Source organism: Archocentrus centrarchus, chromosome 22 (genome assembly GCF_007364275.1).
Source record: "Archocentrus centrarchus isolate MPI-CPG fArcCen1 chromosome 22, fArcCen1, whole genome shotgun sequence".
In the NCBI taxonomy this organism is placed as follows: Eukaryota; Metazoa; Chordata; class Actinopteri; order Cichliformes; family Cichlidae; genus Archocentrus; species Archocentrus centrarchus.
Genome location: NC_044367.1, coordinates 21737797 through 21754432, shown reverse-complemented (window position 1 = coordinate 21754432; position 16636 = coordinate 21737797). Strand labels below are relative to the sequence as shown.

The 16636-nt window shown below is 39.9% G+C and overlaps 1 protein-coding gene across 1 annotated transcript; it reads left to right on the top strand.

Moving 5' to 3' along the window:
* Positions 1–245: 245 nt before the first annotated feature.
* tc2n (tandem C2 domains, nuclear) lies at positions 246–15460 on the top strand. Its single transcript, XM_030759098.1, has 12 exons — positions 246–366; positions 1376–1467; positions 1555–1728; positions 2760–2930; positions 3283–3362; positions 5236–5293; positions 6505–6605; positions 7183–7299; positions 7406–7597; positions 13109–13223; positions 13320–13519; positions 13686–15460. Exons 2-12 carry the CDS (start codon positions 1401–1403, stop codon positions 13794–13796), a joined length of 1386 nt encoding a protein of 461 aa, XP_030614958.1. The 5' UTR covers positions 246–366; positions 1376–1400; the 3' UTR covers positions 13797–15460.
* Positions 15461–16636: the final 1176 nt, after the last annotated feature.

Below are 16636 nucleotides of genomic sequence, written 5' to 3'. Positions count from 1 at the left end.
TTTCGATTTCTTTGTATTTACGTCATTGTTAGCTGTAAATCTGTCAGTAAGCGCTGATCCCAGGAGGTGTCTGTTTGAATGTTGACCGAAAATGAAGAAAAGAAAATAGACCGTGAGCATACAGTGTCAAGTGACACACACACACACACACAAACAGAGAGAGAGAGAAGCGCTGGGATCATAGCTGTTCGGGGAAGGAAGCGCAGGCCACTGACAGTCCGGGAATGAAAGAAGAGGGAGGGAGGGAGACGTGCAAATAAAGTCAGCCATAAACCTGAGATCGGTGGCATTTCTCTCCGGTCGGCCGGTGAGAGTGAACTGCAGCGCTGGATGGTCGAAGTTTAAATGAAAGCATCGCGTCTGTCGGTAAGTTTACATTTTTTTTTTGTGTGTGTGTGTGTGCGCTTTATTTGGTAAGTTAAAGTTTGATGATTTGCTATTTTGACCGTGTGGCAATGTCACACCTACACAAATCCCTCAATGCACTCGCAGCCCAACTGGTTTATTAAATAACTTTTTTTTTTTTTAAAATTTATGTTTTAAGCTGACCATTGTCACTGTCTAACTCAAAACTTGCCCCTGAAGCACGGCAGTGACTGTAGAGCGCTATGACTTGTTCTTTTGGCACTGTAGCCTAATTTGAGGTTTGGTGGTGATTATGTTTTATGTTACTTTTGGCTTTGTTTTGTTATCTTTGAAATGATTATTTTTGTGTTGTGTGCTGTGCTCCTAATTTGAGCAGTTTTGGGTGAAACAATAACAAATTTGTGACAGTATATCAGATTTGAAAAGTGTGGTCACACTATAGCACAACTTAGGATCATACCAATAGTTATTTATACCACATTTTTATGGCACTGTTAAAAAGTGGGATGTTTCCAAATGAATTTTTTTTTTGGGGGGGGGGGTGTTTGAGGGCACCTTGAGATCTCAAATCATATCAAAGATTGGAATTCAACAGAACTAAAACTTTTTAAAACAATCTAGCCTACCAAACGCTGGGAACTGCAGAGAAGGAAAACAAATTCAACACATTCTGGGGCTTCCTGAAATTTATGGAAGTGTGAGCACAATATTTGTTTTAAGGGGCTGGCCGTGGCTCAGGAAGCAGTGCAGATCATCCAATAATTGGAAGGTCTTTGGTTTAATGCCCATTTCCTCCAGTCTGCATGATGAGGCTTGTAGAAAAAAAGTGCTTTGAGTGTTCAGCTAGAGTAGGAAACTGTTATAAACTTTGCGGTCTAGAGTAGTATACCTGGGTAATTTTGGTGGGTCCCATCACCAAGTTTTAGCTTTGAGTTTTGGGATTTTCATTGTTAGCCCTCGTGGTATTACTGCTTACGATGTAAACTGCAATTTCCACTTATTATTTCAGCATTTAAATATTTCGAGATACAGCTATGGAGTGCATCAAAAACTGCTGCAAGACCCTCATGAAGAAGAAAGGGCAGGAGCAGGAGACCCCGGGTAAGCTGCCGTTCTGCATAGCTGTGTATCAGACAGCTTTTAACAGACCTATTTGTGTCTCACCGAATCATTTCTTCTGTTTTAAAGTGATTGCACTGAAGATGCCTCCAAACAAAGCAGCAGGCCCAGGACAGAAACTGGCTGAAGATTACCTACTTTCCAAACTGCCCCCAGACGGCAGAGAGGTGCCCTTTGTCATCCCGTCCTTCAAGGCTTCCTACATCCAACCCAGCTACCCTAATCTGCAGGCCGAGCCGCAGAGTATGTACCTGTATTAATTAGTACATTTTAAGTCAAACAAGCTGTTGCATGTGAGAGGATAGTGTTGACTTAAAGGATGGGCTGGTAAATAATAATGCTAATTAAATCATAGCTGTGTTGGAAGGTCCCCACAGTATGAACACACAGCATGTCATGATACTTCCTGTAATGAGAATGAACATTTGGTTTCTGTTCACCTCCTATCACCATTTAAATATTTTTATATGAAATCTGACTCAAGATTTATCTTTATCTTAAAAGCATAATTTTAAAATTAGCAGAGAAAAATAAAGAAAAGATAACTTCTGTTTGAACCCATTATCAGTGGCTGTACTGGAATGTGGGTTGACAAAATGGCTTCAGTTAGTTAGTGATTTTTCATGATTTACTGCAAGGGGATCAGATGGCACACTTGACTGGTGTGGGATACAGAATGAAGTCTGGCCCAAAGCTGGCCTGAACTGCTTCTAAATGGGGCTGATTTTCTGCTAAACTCAGCTCAGGTTCAGACTCAGATTCCAGGGAATATTGCATCAACAAATATGACTGTGTTGACTTTGATTTGGTTCCTCACAGACAGATTACAGTCAAAAATTCAGACCTCAAAAAACAGCCCCTGGTGTATTTCAGCAGCCTCTTCTAGAAGATTAATTTACTTGCACTGCTTCAAATGAGTTAAGTATGATAAACCAGTGCCGCATTAGGCCATTCATTGGCTGGATTGGCTGTGCAAAAAGATCCCTGCTCAAGAAGTTATGGGAATACTGCTGTCAGAAGTGGAAACATTGACTTTTGATTACAGCATGTCAGTCAACAAGAACCCCCAAAAGACAAATGAAGGTTACATAACATGCTGTGAACAAACGGAACCTAAACTGCAGTAAAACTGTCTCATATCTTATCTGCTTGCACTGAGGTAAAGTATCAAGACACTTTGTTTCTTGATGAATTGCCGCCTTACTTTCTATAGATACTTAGAACACTAATGTGGTCAAAGCATGATAATGACCAGCTGTGCTGTTTGCGTGCAGGTTCAGCCCGGTGCACATACGCAGCAAGGAAGGCGGAACTGGCGGGCACCACTCCCTTCATCTACTACCCCGAGTCCTTCTTCCACCAGGGTCGCGTGGCAGAGCACATCTCCCCCGGCTCGACCCGCCGAGACTCACTGAAGAAGAGAGACTTTGGTCCGCAAAGCCCAGGTAGCACAGACCAGAAAGAAAATGTTACTTTGTTATTCAGTATGAAAAATAATTTGGGAATGATTTGACTAAAATTGTAATAAATATGTTCCATAATAACAAAATGGGTCACCGATACATGTTTCATCTTACTCTTTTGAATAGTCATGTAACATCATTCCTTATTTATGGATTAAACTTCTGTGGCATGTGCATGCAGGTACACACAGCATGTACACTTGCTGAGAAAAATGTTTTAAATATTTTCAAATTGTACCTAAACTTATCAACAGATTCCTGCAGACTGAAACATGAAAGCATAATTATCTCAGGATTGAAACCGCTTCAGAAGCACACTGATCTTTTCTTCCAGGTTGGAATCTGAAGTTGGGTGGCCAAGAGCGACTGAGCAGCTCCATGTTTGATTTGTCCAGCCCCCAGGGTCACACGCAGGTGAGGCTGTTCTCTATCTAATCTGCATTTACACAGAAATTCTCACCTTGTCTCAACTTAGACTAAATATAGTTTTATAGTTTCCACTGTGCTCAGCAGCATTGCAAACAAGCCTCAAAAGCTAGTAGTTTGATTTAAGGGGCAAAGTGCGGGGGGTCAGTGTGTGATGTCTCCATCTCTATATTTACCATACAGACATGAGAATGGTGTGAATCTTCTCATCTAAGAGAATGAGTGTGCTAAGATAGGTTTACCAAGTATTTAATGGCAAAAAATAATGTAAAGCCTTTTTTTTTTTGCCAACTAATCTGAGATTGAGAGAAAGATGAAATACTCTCTAAAGGATGTTTCCAGTCCATTTTAATTATGTAACTGTCCAATTCATTTACAAAGCACTCAGTACTCAGTCAATGCATTCAGTCACCCTGTTTTATATTTAAACGTGGCTCAGTGTTTTTCTGAACTAACAATGTATAGCTGAAACAAGCTTGTGACATATGATTAGGCTCCAGCTTTTCTGATTGAACAAACCTGCTGATTGCCTTTGATAAAGTGTAATTTAATCAGTAATCCAACGTGGAAAACAAAGAGCAGGTTGGGTTGGATTTCTTTGTTAAATAAATGTGGTGTGGTGTGTCTGTCATCAGCTCCTTATTACTTTATATTAATAGTTGACACCATCTTACAAGTGGTCAATCTAAAGTCTCATTCTAAACCTTGATGAGCATTACAATATCTTATTTAGAGCCTACGTTGTGAAAAATGTCAGAGCGGCTTCATATCAACACTTCTTGGAAACTAACACAGATGCTTCTATGTTCACTTTCCATTTCTCTTGAACATCTCACTGCAATATCCAGTGCATGCATGAGTGCAGTTTAAATTAGCTTGTGTGTTTAGTTTGCCAACATTATGAGCAAACAAAACTAAGATGAACAGGAAAGCCACACCACCTTTCGGGTAATAGATATTATAGTAAACAAAACTGCTTCAAAGAAACACTGATCTGAACAAGCAGAGTGTGGATGTGACAAAGAAGCTGAGGAGACTGCATCCCCAGACAGTGCTTTATCAATCACAGGGGAGCCTCGCCAAACATTAAACTTTGGTTATTGTCCATTTTACGCTAAATGGCATCATCATTTATTGTTAAAGAAAACTATTGATTGAATCCATCAACTAATCTTTCAATAAAAATCAAAACTAAATTTTTAATTTTTAGACCCATCCATCTTTTGTATACAGTGCTATGAAAGTATTTGCCCCATCCTGATTTCTTTTTTTTTCTTTTTTTTGCACATTTGTTACACTTAGACGTTTCAGATCATCAAACAAATTTTAAAATTAGACAAAGATAACCCAAGTAAATACAAAGTGAACTTCTTAAATGATGATTTAATTTATTAAGGGAAAAAAATTCCTCCACAGTGATGTGAAAGAATCACTGCTCGCTACTGCAAACACTTGATTATCGTTCTTGCTGCCAAGGGTGGCACAAGCAGCTAATAGGTTAAGAGGGCAATTATTTTTTCACTTAGGGGCAGGTAGGTTTGGATCGCTTTTTTCTCCCAATAAATGAAATTATCATTTAAAAACTGCATTTTGTATTCAAAATGTGTTTGATGATCTGAAACATGTAAATATGACAAAAATGTAAAAAAAAGAAAAAAAAAGAAAAAAGAGAAATCAGGAAGGGAGCAAATATTTTTCACAGCACTGTACAAACTGAGTAAACTGTGTTGTGCAGGAGACTGCAGATAGACCCTTCTCAGTTATCATTTAGCTCAAAGAGCTGCTATCATAGCTGTAACCTTTTTAAATGACAGGCTTTTTTGTTCCATGTTGTCCTGATTCTGTTTTGTTTGACCTGCAGCGCTTTGAGTCCGTCAGCAGTGCATCCTCCAAGATGAGCTCCATGGCAAGCAGCCTGGGTAAACACTATACAAATAATCCTTTTTTTGTTCTAACAGATTCCTGATGTATAGAGGAACAAAAACACTTTGAACCTCTGTTCATGATATATATTGCTTCATATATATTTTTTCATATAGTTAGGTGCATAATTTGTTGGACAAAGGCACAGTTCTGTAGTTTTGTCGCAAACAATCAAGATGTAATTGCAGTGCAGACTTTCAGCTTTAATTTAACAATTTTAATGAAAATTATTTAGGAAACTGTTTAGGAATTATATATAATCCTTTATTTTCAGAGGCTCAAAATTAACCGGACAAACTAAACAAACTGCTTTTAATACTCGGATGAAAATCTTTTGTAGTTAATGACTGCCTGAAGTTCCCCCCCTGAGATGCTCTGCCAGCCCTGTACTCTAGCCACCTTGAGTTGCTGCTTGTTTGTGGGTCTTTCTGTCTTCAGTTTTGTAAACTTAGCACAAAAAGAGCAACCAAAGAGTATCTCAATGCAAAGAAATGGGGTATTGTACCTGATCTCAGCCCAACAGAGCATGCTTAAATCAAAGCACCAAGGATCAGAGAGCTTCGAGTACTAACAGAACAAGAATTCTAAAATCAAATCAGAAATCAAAATCAACCAAACATAACTCATGAAACTGGAAAACATAATAAAATGAAGGCACAAGGCTCCAAGAAACACAAAACCTCTAATCAGAAGCAAATAATGAAAAACTGACTGAAAACAACAAAATCTACAAACCATGACAGGAACAGGTTTCACCTGCACATTAAACTGGTGTCAATGAACTGTATAATGAATTTTGAGCCTCTGAAAAAAAGAGGAAAGTGTATAAAAAGGACTGTAATTCCCAAACAGTCAATGCAAAATTTTGTTAAAACCCTTGAAATAAACCTGAAAGTCTGCAGTTCAATCACATACTGATTGTGTGATTTAAAATCTGTGGTGGTGTGCAGAGTGTCTTCACCCAACAAATTATGGACCTAACTCTATCACTAAGAAGATCTTTAACTTTGCTTGATGTTGGTTAGATAAACACGCACAGGTGAATCAGGAAATTAGATCTTGGCTCATAATTAAATTTGGCATAAAGTGTTTTAAAACTTTCCTCTACATCCCCTTTAAATACTTTAAAACATCATATACAGTAGCTGCTCTGAAGCTCAAATGGTTACACCACCTCCTGCTGTCTGTGTATTTCTAAATGTTACAGACTCTATCACCTTGTCTGGGGATGAGCGTGAGCTGGGAAAGGTGTGCATCCAGCTGAACTATCAGGAGGCTCTGGAGCAGGTGTGGATCACCCTGGTTCAGGTAAGGTTACATACAGTGTGGAGGAGGGGGACTCGGGGACAAAAAGCCCCATTGTGGTCACCAGTAGCAGTTCTCAATGGACCCTGTGTGTGCCCAGAATGCAGCTCTCTGTTAGCTCCTCTCAATGTTCTGTTAAGTTTTGCTCAGGCACTCAGGAGGAAAAGTCCTTTTTTTTTTTTTAAGGGAACAGGACTGTCCTGATTGATGTTACAACAGTTACAACATAGTGATCATTGTATGAGGAAGTGTTTGTTTATTCAGAAACCTACACTAAGTAAACTTCTAATGCAGTGATGTGCTCTGATTCTGCAGCTTTAATTAAGGTTTTGTTGTTGGTTTGGGTTCATTTTCATCCTAAGGTCACATTGCTGTGGCATTTGATCCACTTACTGTTACATTTAGATGAACAGGTAGGTCAATGTAGTTGCATAAAAGCCCCTGTTGTCTGACTTAATGACTTTTTAGAGCAAAAACTGAATGAGTTTTCTGTTAATGTCTTTTGTGCTAAGTAGAGAACTGTGTATAAAACCTTTGTTTTACTATACATGGATTGAACTATATCTCCTTTTCTTATCAGTGCTCAGACCTCAACCTTAGTCTGGATGCAGGGGAACAGCAAAAGATTGGTTTCAAAGCAATCATCACCACCCCCAAACCTATACAGTTTAAGAGCTCAATCAAAGAGTACTGTCAGGTATTGGTGCAACAAAACCTGATATATATTTCTCAAGTATTTATAAGCCCTGAAAGAACTTAAGCAGGACTATCTCATCTCTACTTTAACCTTCCTCTGCTTTCAGGATGTGTCCTTCATGGAGACCTTTGTGTTTGCGCTGCGTCTCCAGCAGTTGCGCTGCAGCGCCTTGGTGCTGCGGCTGCAGTCACACAACCCCAAAAAACGTACGGTGGCAGAGTGTGTTCTTTCCCTGCGACATCTCGGTTCTCAGGAGGCAGAACACTGGCTTGAACTCAACCCTCCATCCAAATCTTCGGTAAGAGTTCATTACATAGTTTAACAGGTGGGCCTGTAGCACTGAAATTAGGTTTATAGTGTCTGTTTGTGCTTTCCATAGCAAGCTATCCCATTTTGCCAAAATTTCATTGCAGCAACTCAAGATGGAATTCAGTAGTTCGTATGGCCCCCACGTGCTTGTATACATGTCTGACAATGTCGGGGCTCCTAATGAGACAGTGGATGGTGTTGTGGGGGATCTGCTCCCAGATCTGGACCAGGGCATTACTGATAACAGCAGTAATGCCCTGGATTGACTGAAACATAATTTCCCAGAGGTGTTCTATTGGATTTTATTCAGGTAAGTGTAGAGGCCTGTCAGTGGTATCAGTTCCTTCATTTTCCAGGAACTGCCTGCATACTTTTCCCACATTAGGCCGGGCATTGTCGTGCACCAGAAGGAACCCAGGACCCACTGCACCAGCGTAAGGTCTGACAGTGGGTCCAAGGATTTCATCCTGATACCTAATGGCAGTCAGAATGCCGTTGCCTAACCTGTAGAGGTCTGAGCATCCCTCCATGGATATGACTCCCCAGACCATCAGTGACCCACCACCAAACTGGTCATGCTGAATGATGTCACAGGCAGCAGAACATTCTCCACCACTTCTTCACACCCTTTCACATCTCTCACATGTACTCAGGGTGAACCTGCTCCCATCTTAGTGACAGTGGCGCAGTGAGTAGGCACTCGCCTTGCAGCTGGAGGGTTGCCGGTTCGAGCCCCTGTCCCTGCGCTGTGTCCTTGGGCAAGACACTTAAACCACATTGCCTAACGGTAGTGGTCTCTGGCTGCATGACCGCAGATGCTCGTCTCTGGATGAGTGATCTGGAACAATTATTTTGTTGTGTGCACAATGACAATGAGTTGAATCTAATCTAATCTAATCTGTGAAAAGCACAGAGCACCAGTTCTGATATTCTATGGCAAATACCAACCAGGCTCCATGGTGCCAGACAGTGAGCACAGGGCCCTCAGGCCACCCTCATGAAGTCTGTTTCTGATTGTTTGGTCAAAGACACAGTTTAGTAGCACAGAATAAATCTTCTGTATCTATCTCGGCCATTCCTGTTGCCATTTTAGAGAAATTTTGCATGAATGTTGCAGCTATTTCTACTTTTATCTTGACTCCAAAACACAAGGTTTTTGATAAGATTGTGGATTATTTGAAAGTTAAAAGTAAGAAAGGTCTTAGTCAACCATGTAAGTAACTTGTGCTTAGTTTGGTGTCCCAAACTTTCCAACTGCTGTGGCCAAGAGGAAAAACCTGGACTTTTACTATCTATTCTTCAGCATTTCCTATGTTGGCTGTTTTCCTTTGTAAAAGTACAGAAAATAAGGACAAAGTGCTGAATGTGCCTCGAAAACTGTCCCCATGATGCACTGACACACACTATACTTTAGGCCAGAACAGAAAAATATTGATGCTGCAGATAAATTTGTTGCATAATCACAGAAAAAAAGTGAAATGTGATTCATTTTTCAGGGAATATGGAAACAAGCTTTAACAATGAGAGAATAAAAAGCAGAAAGCATATCCTGGAAATGTGAGACATTGAAAGTAGGTCAGACCTTAAACCACTTTACCATTGGAGAGGGGTTTTGTTGATAAATGGATTTATGTCTAGCCAGCGATGGCAAAATATGAACTGTCTGTGTAGTTAGAAGATCAGAGGGTGACTCATCATTAGACCTCAGAGGGACAAATTGATTCTGTCAGTGATTTCACCCATCTGCTGGACACAAAAGAGCAAAATTGTTCAAATCACTGTCATTTAGAGGAGGCTCTTAAGGGCGAAGACGGCTGAACCAGATGAAGTCTGGAACAAGAAAAATAAATCAACAACATTTTCAAGAGAGAAAAGTGGTTTATAGCAACTTCAGGAGTTCTGAGTTCTCAGATAAGTCCATAAGGTTTGGACAGTGACACATGCTTTGTAGTTTTGCCTTTGTATACTACAACAGTGGATTTTAAATCAAATGGATGTGACAGCTTTTACCTTTAATTCAAGAGGTTTGACAAAAATATAGACCAACTGTTTAGGAATTACAGTAATTTAGTCCCCAACTGCCAGAGGCTCAAAAGTAACTGAACAAATTGACTAACAAGTGGTTTCATGGCCAGGTGAGGATGTAAGCTCACACATCAGGTTTTTGAGGTACACATCACTGACGTTTTGACACTTTTTAATATTAATATATCAACACAATGTCTGGAATTTTAAGTATTCCCCACCAAAATTAATTTAATATATTCATTCTGAAAACAAATCAGAGATTAGTTAAAGTATATTTCTGTCATTTTAACTCGAAATAAAATGAGGTCACAGTGCTCGAAAATGGTCGAGTCACTAGCTTTTGCACTCTCCATCTCTCTTTGCAAATAAACAGCAACTGGTAGCTGCAGTCAAAGTCTGGCAGAGCGTCTCAAGGAAACACAGCATTTGATGATGTATGTGGGTTCGAGTATTCAGGTAGTCACTAACCACGCATTAAAAACAATCCTTATATGTAAAATCATGTTAGCTTGTCCAAAGTGCAGTTGTAGCTGATGGGATGTCAGTTAGTAGTTCTGTAGGTATCAGTCAGTCAGTCAGAATACTTTATTGATCCCAAAGGGAAATTACTACTGTTACAGCTGCAACCGTTTCATTTAAACGAGTAACCCTAAAACACAATAACATACACTAAAGGCATAAAAGTATAAAGACTAAAGAGATATTTTGACTATATACACATCTAAATCTATACACATATGAGAATTGTGAGTGCAAAAATTTTTAAATAGGTGTCATTATATATATATGCACAGTCCTTTTTTGTACAATGTATAAGTGTATGTACAATGTACAATGTATATAGTGTATGTACAATGTATATGGAAATTTAAACAATTTTATGTACAATTGAATACTGATAAGTGAATGACACTGATGAACCACAATGTCACCTATTAAGGGAGGAGTTATAGAGTCTGATGGCCACAGGTAGAAATGACCTCCTGTGGCGCTCTGTGGTGCATTTTGGTGGGATGAGTCTTGCACTGAATGTGCTCCTGTGTCCCATCACTGTGTTGTAGAGTGGGTGGGAGCCATTGTTCATAATGGCCTGCAGCTTAGACAGCATCCTCCTCTCCGACACTGCCATAAGCGAATCCAGCTCCACTCCCACCACATCACTGGCTTTGTGGATCAGTTTATTGAGTCTGTTGGCGTCTGCCGCCCTCAGTCTGCTGCCCCAGCATGCAACAGCATAGAGGATGGCACTCGCCACCACAGACTCATAGAAGATCCTGAGCATAGTCCGGCAGATGTTGAAGGACCTCAGGCGTCTCAGAAAATAGAGGCGACTTTGGCCCTTCCTGTATAGGGCATCAGTGTTCTTAGCCCAGTCCAGTTTGTTGTCAATGTGTACTCCCAGGTATTTGTAGTCCTCAACGGTGTCCACACTGACCCCTCCGATGGACATAGGGGCCACCGGTGCCTTGTCTTTCCTCAAGTCCACCACCAGTTCCTTTGTCTTTGTCACGTTGAGCTCTAGATGGTTCCGCTTGCACCATGTGACAAAGTCCTTCACTGTCCTCCTGTACTCATCCTCATCACCCCTGCTGATACATCCAACTATTGCAGAGTCATCAGAAAACTTTTGAAGATGGCAGGTCTCTGAGCAGTAGCTGAAGTCTGTGGTGTAGAGGGTGAAGAGGAAGGGAGAGAGGACAGTCCCTTGTGGGGCTCCAGTGTTGCTAACTACTCTGTCAGACACACAGTGCTGCAGCCGTACATACTGTGGTCTGCCAGTCAGGTAGTCAACAATCCAGGACACAAGGGGGACATCTACCTGCATCGCTGTCAACTTATCACCCAGAAGAGCAGGCTGAATGGTGTTGAATGCACTTGAGAAGTCAAAGAACATGACCCTCACAGTGCTGGCCGGCTTATCCAGGTGAGCGTAGACTCGGTTTAGCAGGTAGATAATGGCATCCTCAACTCCCAGGCGGGGCTGGTAGGCGAACTGGAGGGGGTCCAGAAATGACTGGACCAGAAATGACTTGGGGTATTGGGGTATAAACCAAGGATCGAGCAAAATTGTACTACATTCAGGAAAAATCAGGTAAAATTCGTCCTCTGTAGACCACAAATATCACTGAGATGGCACTTGCTCTGTAAAAGATGCCTGTAAAGCATTATGAGATTTAGTATGCTGGTGTGGCACATCACACTCAGTGTTGACAATATGGTGGAAACAGCAACGGAGGGAAACAGAAGCACAGCACTGGATAATGAAGGAAAAGTGCCTGTGTCAATCTCTTCTTTGTTTTTACCTGTTCAACAGGAACGTGTATGACGTCATTCTATCAGTTATACATCTGTGCCCTCTAATCAAGTGGCTCTTGAGTCTTTAACTTGCTTTATTTATTTTGGATTATTAAATGACTCAACATTGCCTCCTTTGACAAACAACCTTTACATTGTTTTAAGTCTGACTTATCTTGAAAACTTAAACTTAATCAGGATTGTACCCTGTAAATGTATAATGTGCAGAAAATTCCAGTTTTCCAGGATGGAACAACTCAAATAATATTTAGAACATATGAATACTGCAGTTTATATATTCCTAGATTTTGGACATCAGTCCCAGCTCCACCAGTCCACATGTCAAACCATACTTGGTCAAAATACCTTACGCCATAACTCCTCAAGATGTTTCCTCAATCTGTGTGCATGTGTGTATAACAGAAAAAGTACTTAATGTATAAAAAATGGGTAAAAGCACCCAGTGGTGTAAAACAAGACCAGAAAAGTGCTATATACTTTAAATGTAGCCACTTTATCCTTATTAAATATCAATCTGTTGTAGCTTTCATGTTGCAAGTGTAACTAAAACCTGCCCTGAAAATCTTCACTGATAATTTTAAAGACAGAACAGTCATTAAAGGTCAAAATGTGCAATACTGTAGCTGCTTCAGCTCTAATTCACCTGAAACTCGATGACGGGTGTTTACTTGATGCTACTAACAGTGCTGGTGTTCATTTGCTGCTTATTCCAGATAGAACAATTACAATGCAGAGATGACTGCTCAGCTTTCTGTGTGCCAAAGCAAAAATATATCTGCAACTTGGTAGTGTTGATGTAGTCTGGCATCCTGATTACCTTGATTTGGGAAGCATTTTTTTTATTTCTCATAGCTGTTTGGGACCTGATGAGTAAATAAACTAAGCTTCCTCTTTGAACAAGAAGTTGCTACCTTCTTATGCAGTCGTTACATACTTAAAAATATTTAATTTTACACCATAACAAATAAAATCAACATTGCCTAATGAAGTGTAAGGTGCAGAAAAGCCAAAATGTGATGTTCCCATATGAGGACACAGGGTTTCAGGAGCTTCATAATTGCTTTCTAAATGTCAGCAAAGAAAATATAAATGCTTACTACACCATTTTCTGTATGATTTCTTGATTTACACACTGATTCACACCATTTTCTTACAGGTATGTCACTCTGAGCTGCATCTTAGTACCTGCTTTCAGCCGGTGAATGGACGCATCCAGGTCCAGGTCCTTGCTGCTCAAAACCTCCCAGCATCTTTGTCACCGCTCACTCAGTGTAAGTGCATCTGTATTTTGAATATTTATCCCCTAAAATGAACTGTGCAGCTATGATTGATGGTAACTTCTCTTCTCTTGCGCCTGTCCTCTGAAGCTTTTTTTGTCAAAGTGGAGATGCACCAGATGGGGCAGGTGGTGATGAAGAAGAAGACTCGGGCACTCAAGGTCTCAGGAGGTCAGTGTCAGTGGACGGAGACATTTCACTTCCTCCTAACCACCTTAGACCATGTCTACTCACTGTCAGTCAAACTCTACAGTCGCAGCTCAGTCAGGAGGAAACAGTGTCTCGGACAGGTGAGTTTATCAGACATGCCATCCTTTATTTTCAGTTATGAAAATGGTGTATTTTATTGGTCTATTCTTTTACTGCTAATATGATGAAAAAAATGTCCTAATCAAAGCGTTTTTAAACTCTGTTTGGAACAAACTGAGGAATTTCCTTCTTCCCTGTTTGTGGCAGATTCAGCTGGGATTTAATAGCCCTGTCCCAGAGGCTGTGGAGCAGTGGAAGGACACGATGGCTCACCCAGAGAAAGTGGTGGCCGCGTGGCACAGGCTGAGTTCTTCCTAAACCTCTTCTCTTACCTGCCTCTTTACGCACTACTGATGTAATGCTCTCATGGTGCACATCAGGTTGTGACTGCTTACTTTTCCAGTTGGCCAGCCACAATTCTGTACGTTGACTAAGCCAGCTCTGATTTACTGGACTGTAAACTGCTGAACGTGCTCTGAATGCATCGGGAAATTTCCGCAGAGACAGTTCATGTGTTCAGTGATTAGTTGTAAATAGTGGTTTCGAACAAAGTGTAGATGTTCAAAAGGCTAAATGAAGGATTTTTCATAAAAACAGTAGAGCATTTCGCTGTACATAATGCTGTTTTCTGTAAATTACATGACTTAGAAGTAGAACTGCTTTATCAGTCTGTTTCAATTTACATAGAAGGTTTACAAGAAGGAAAAAGGTGATCAGAAAACCAAATTTACTTAAGTGGTCTATTATAGTTTTAGTCTATAAAGAAGATTCATCTAATAGATTAAGGTTGGTGGTATTCTGTATTTTTCAAACCCATAAAAAGTCTGCTCCTAAATTCTTTTGCTGAACATGTAAATTGTTAAAAAGGCCCAAATATTTAGTGTCATCTGTCATTTTAAAAGCAAAGCTTTATTGGCTTTAACCAACATGACAATAGCATCACAGAATGAAGTTTCCTGCATCTAGCTACCAAAGTGCAATGTTAGATTTATAAAATAATAAGAATACAAAAAAACAAAAAAGTAATTTGGGTTGGAGAACAATTCCTGAAGGCCACTTGAAGAAATTACAAGAAAGCTGCTTATGAGAGTTCAGGCTGTGGTGAAGAATAAAGATGGCCATACCAAATATTGATTTTAAAGCTTTGCCTTATATACTGTAGTGACAGAGTAAATACAGACACAAAGGAGTGAACTGCATAAGGTTTTGGTTACATAAAGAATACTTACTAGTAAGATTGGCTACTAAGTATGTGTAAAATGTGAGCTAGAACGTTTTCCTTTACCTTAATTTAACTTTACGGGATGTCATGTTACTGGAAAACGCAGCATCTTATGTATCAAACATTAGCTGTGTGCTTTTGATAAAAGCCCTTTTTTATATATTGAATGTAAAAAATGTTTAGTGTAATAAAAAGTTTATATTGTTTTAAAATGTGTTTATTGAAAGAATGAAGAGTGAGGATGGTGCAAATAGGTTTTGTTTTTCAAGTGCCATATAGAAAGGAAAAAGACCATACTACTGCAGCATACACTGTATATTACACACACTCTGCAGCACTTGTAAAACAGGTCAACAATTATAAACCACAGTGTCACTGTGTCATTATTTATTGAAGAAACCACTGATTGAAAGTTTTCCAAGCAAACAGCAAGAGAATCATCCACAGTGCCTCTCCTCCCGGACTGGAACATCCTGTTTTCCCATTTTACTGTTACTGGAAATGCAAGTTAACTTTTAATATATACAGCCATTATCATTCTCATGTGTAGCGTGACTACAAAAAAGGGACAATTACTGTTTGTGAAAAAGAAAAACAGTTTCCTATGTCAGTCAAATTTTACTCCCCAGTAAATCTGACCAAAAAGAAACACAACAAATACAGTCAAATAAACACATATGTGACAATTTTGAATTCCTTAGTTACAAGAAATGTTCGTTTAGATTTGAAATAATGAGTGTGTAAAATTTTTATGTGAATTTCTGCCATTTGGTAATAAAACAGTTATCATCCCAAAGGGAAATCCTTTCTCTACTTCATAAGCATGAGCTTGACCAATGATGTGTGACCAGCTGTGGACACGCAAACACACACCCAGCGAACAATGATTCAGTGGACCAAGAAAGCAGTGAGTGTTTGTGCTTAAGTGTGTGTGACCAGGACAACCGGGTGTACCACGTGGGCTGACCTGCGTCAGAGCTCTTCACATCCTGGTGTGCCAAAACATCTTTTTTTTTTTTTTTTTTTTTTTTTTTTAAGGAATCATGTTTGATTTATGGTTAATGTTATACAGAAGGAATTCCAGACACACAATTACCTATCTATAAAGTGGCTTAACACTCAGCTTTTATCTCAGATAAGCATGTCTGACTCTGACTTAAGTAAGGCGGTTGTGTCTGAAAAAGCAGGATTTGGTGTTATTGTTTCTTCTGTATACTTAACAGATTCCTTTGGCTGCTTGCCATCCTGGGTCCACTGCACATTCCCATTTTCCCATGAATGCATACTTGACTGTGCAGGTTTTCTCACCTGGGAGACACAACAGAGTTTATAGGAGCATTGCTGCAAAGAGTAGAGGCCCTCTAAAATCCTGGTGCTTTTTTTTAAGCTTTTCCAGCAGCTGTAGCCTATCAGCATCTGCTACGCCTCACCTCCACTAATTGGGGTCATTAAACTGAAATTCTCCACCATGTTTGTGCTTTTTGGATCAGACTGTCCAAGAAATTTGTGCTCTAGTTCTGGGGAGTGAAATTCTAGTGTTTTCTTAGTCTTTTAATTATTACAAATTACCAGATTGCATCTGTGTGTTGTGCCCATCAGGCACGTGTGATCCCCTCCAAAAAAAAGAATGAAAGGCACAGTCAGTGCCTTTTGTCCTCTTCATGCTGCCAGAGCCACTAGCTTTTCTCTTGCTGGTGCCATTTTTCCATTTGGAAAATAGCTGGGTAGCTTTTCACATTATCCCCACTTACAGGGGATTTATACTTCTGTTATAACAGCGAGCCTTTTTGAAACCCTACAATGTAACCTGCAATAACCTGATGTGCACCTCTCCAGAAAAGTAACTACACATTGTGTTGATGCAGCCCACAACTACTGTGATTGGCCTGTTCAGTACTGTTGATTCCTTTTATTTATTTCCAGCGCCTTTTTCGCT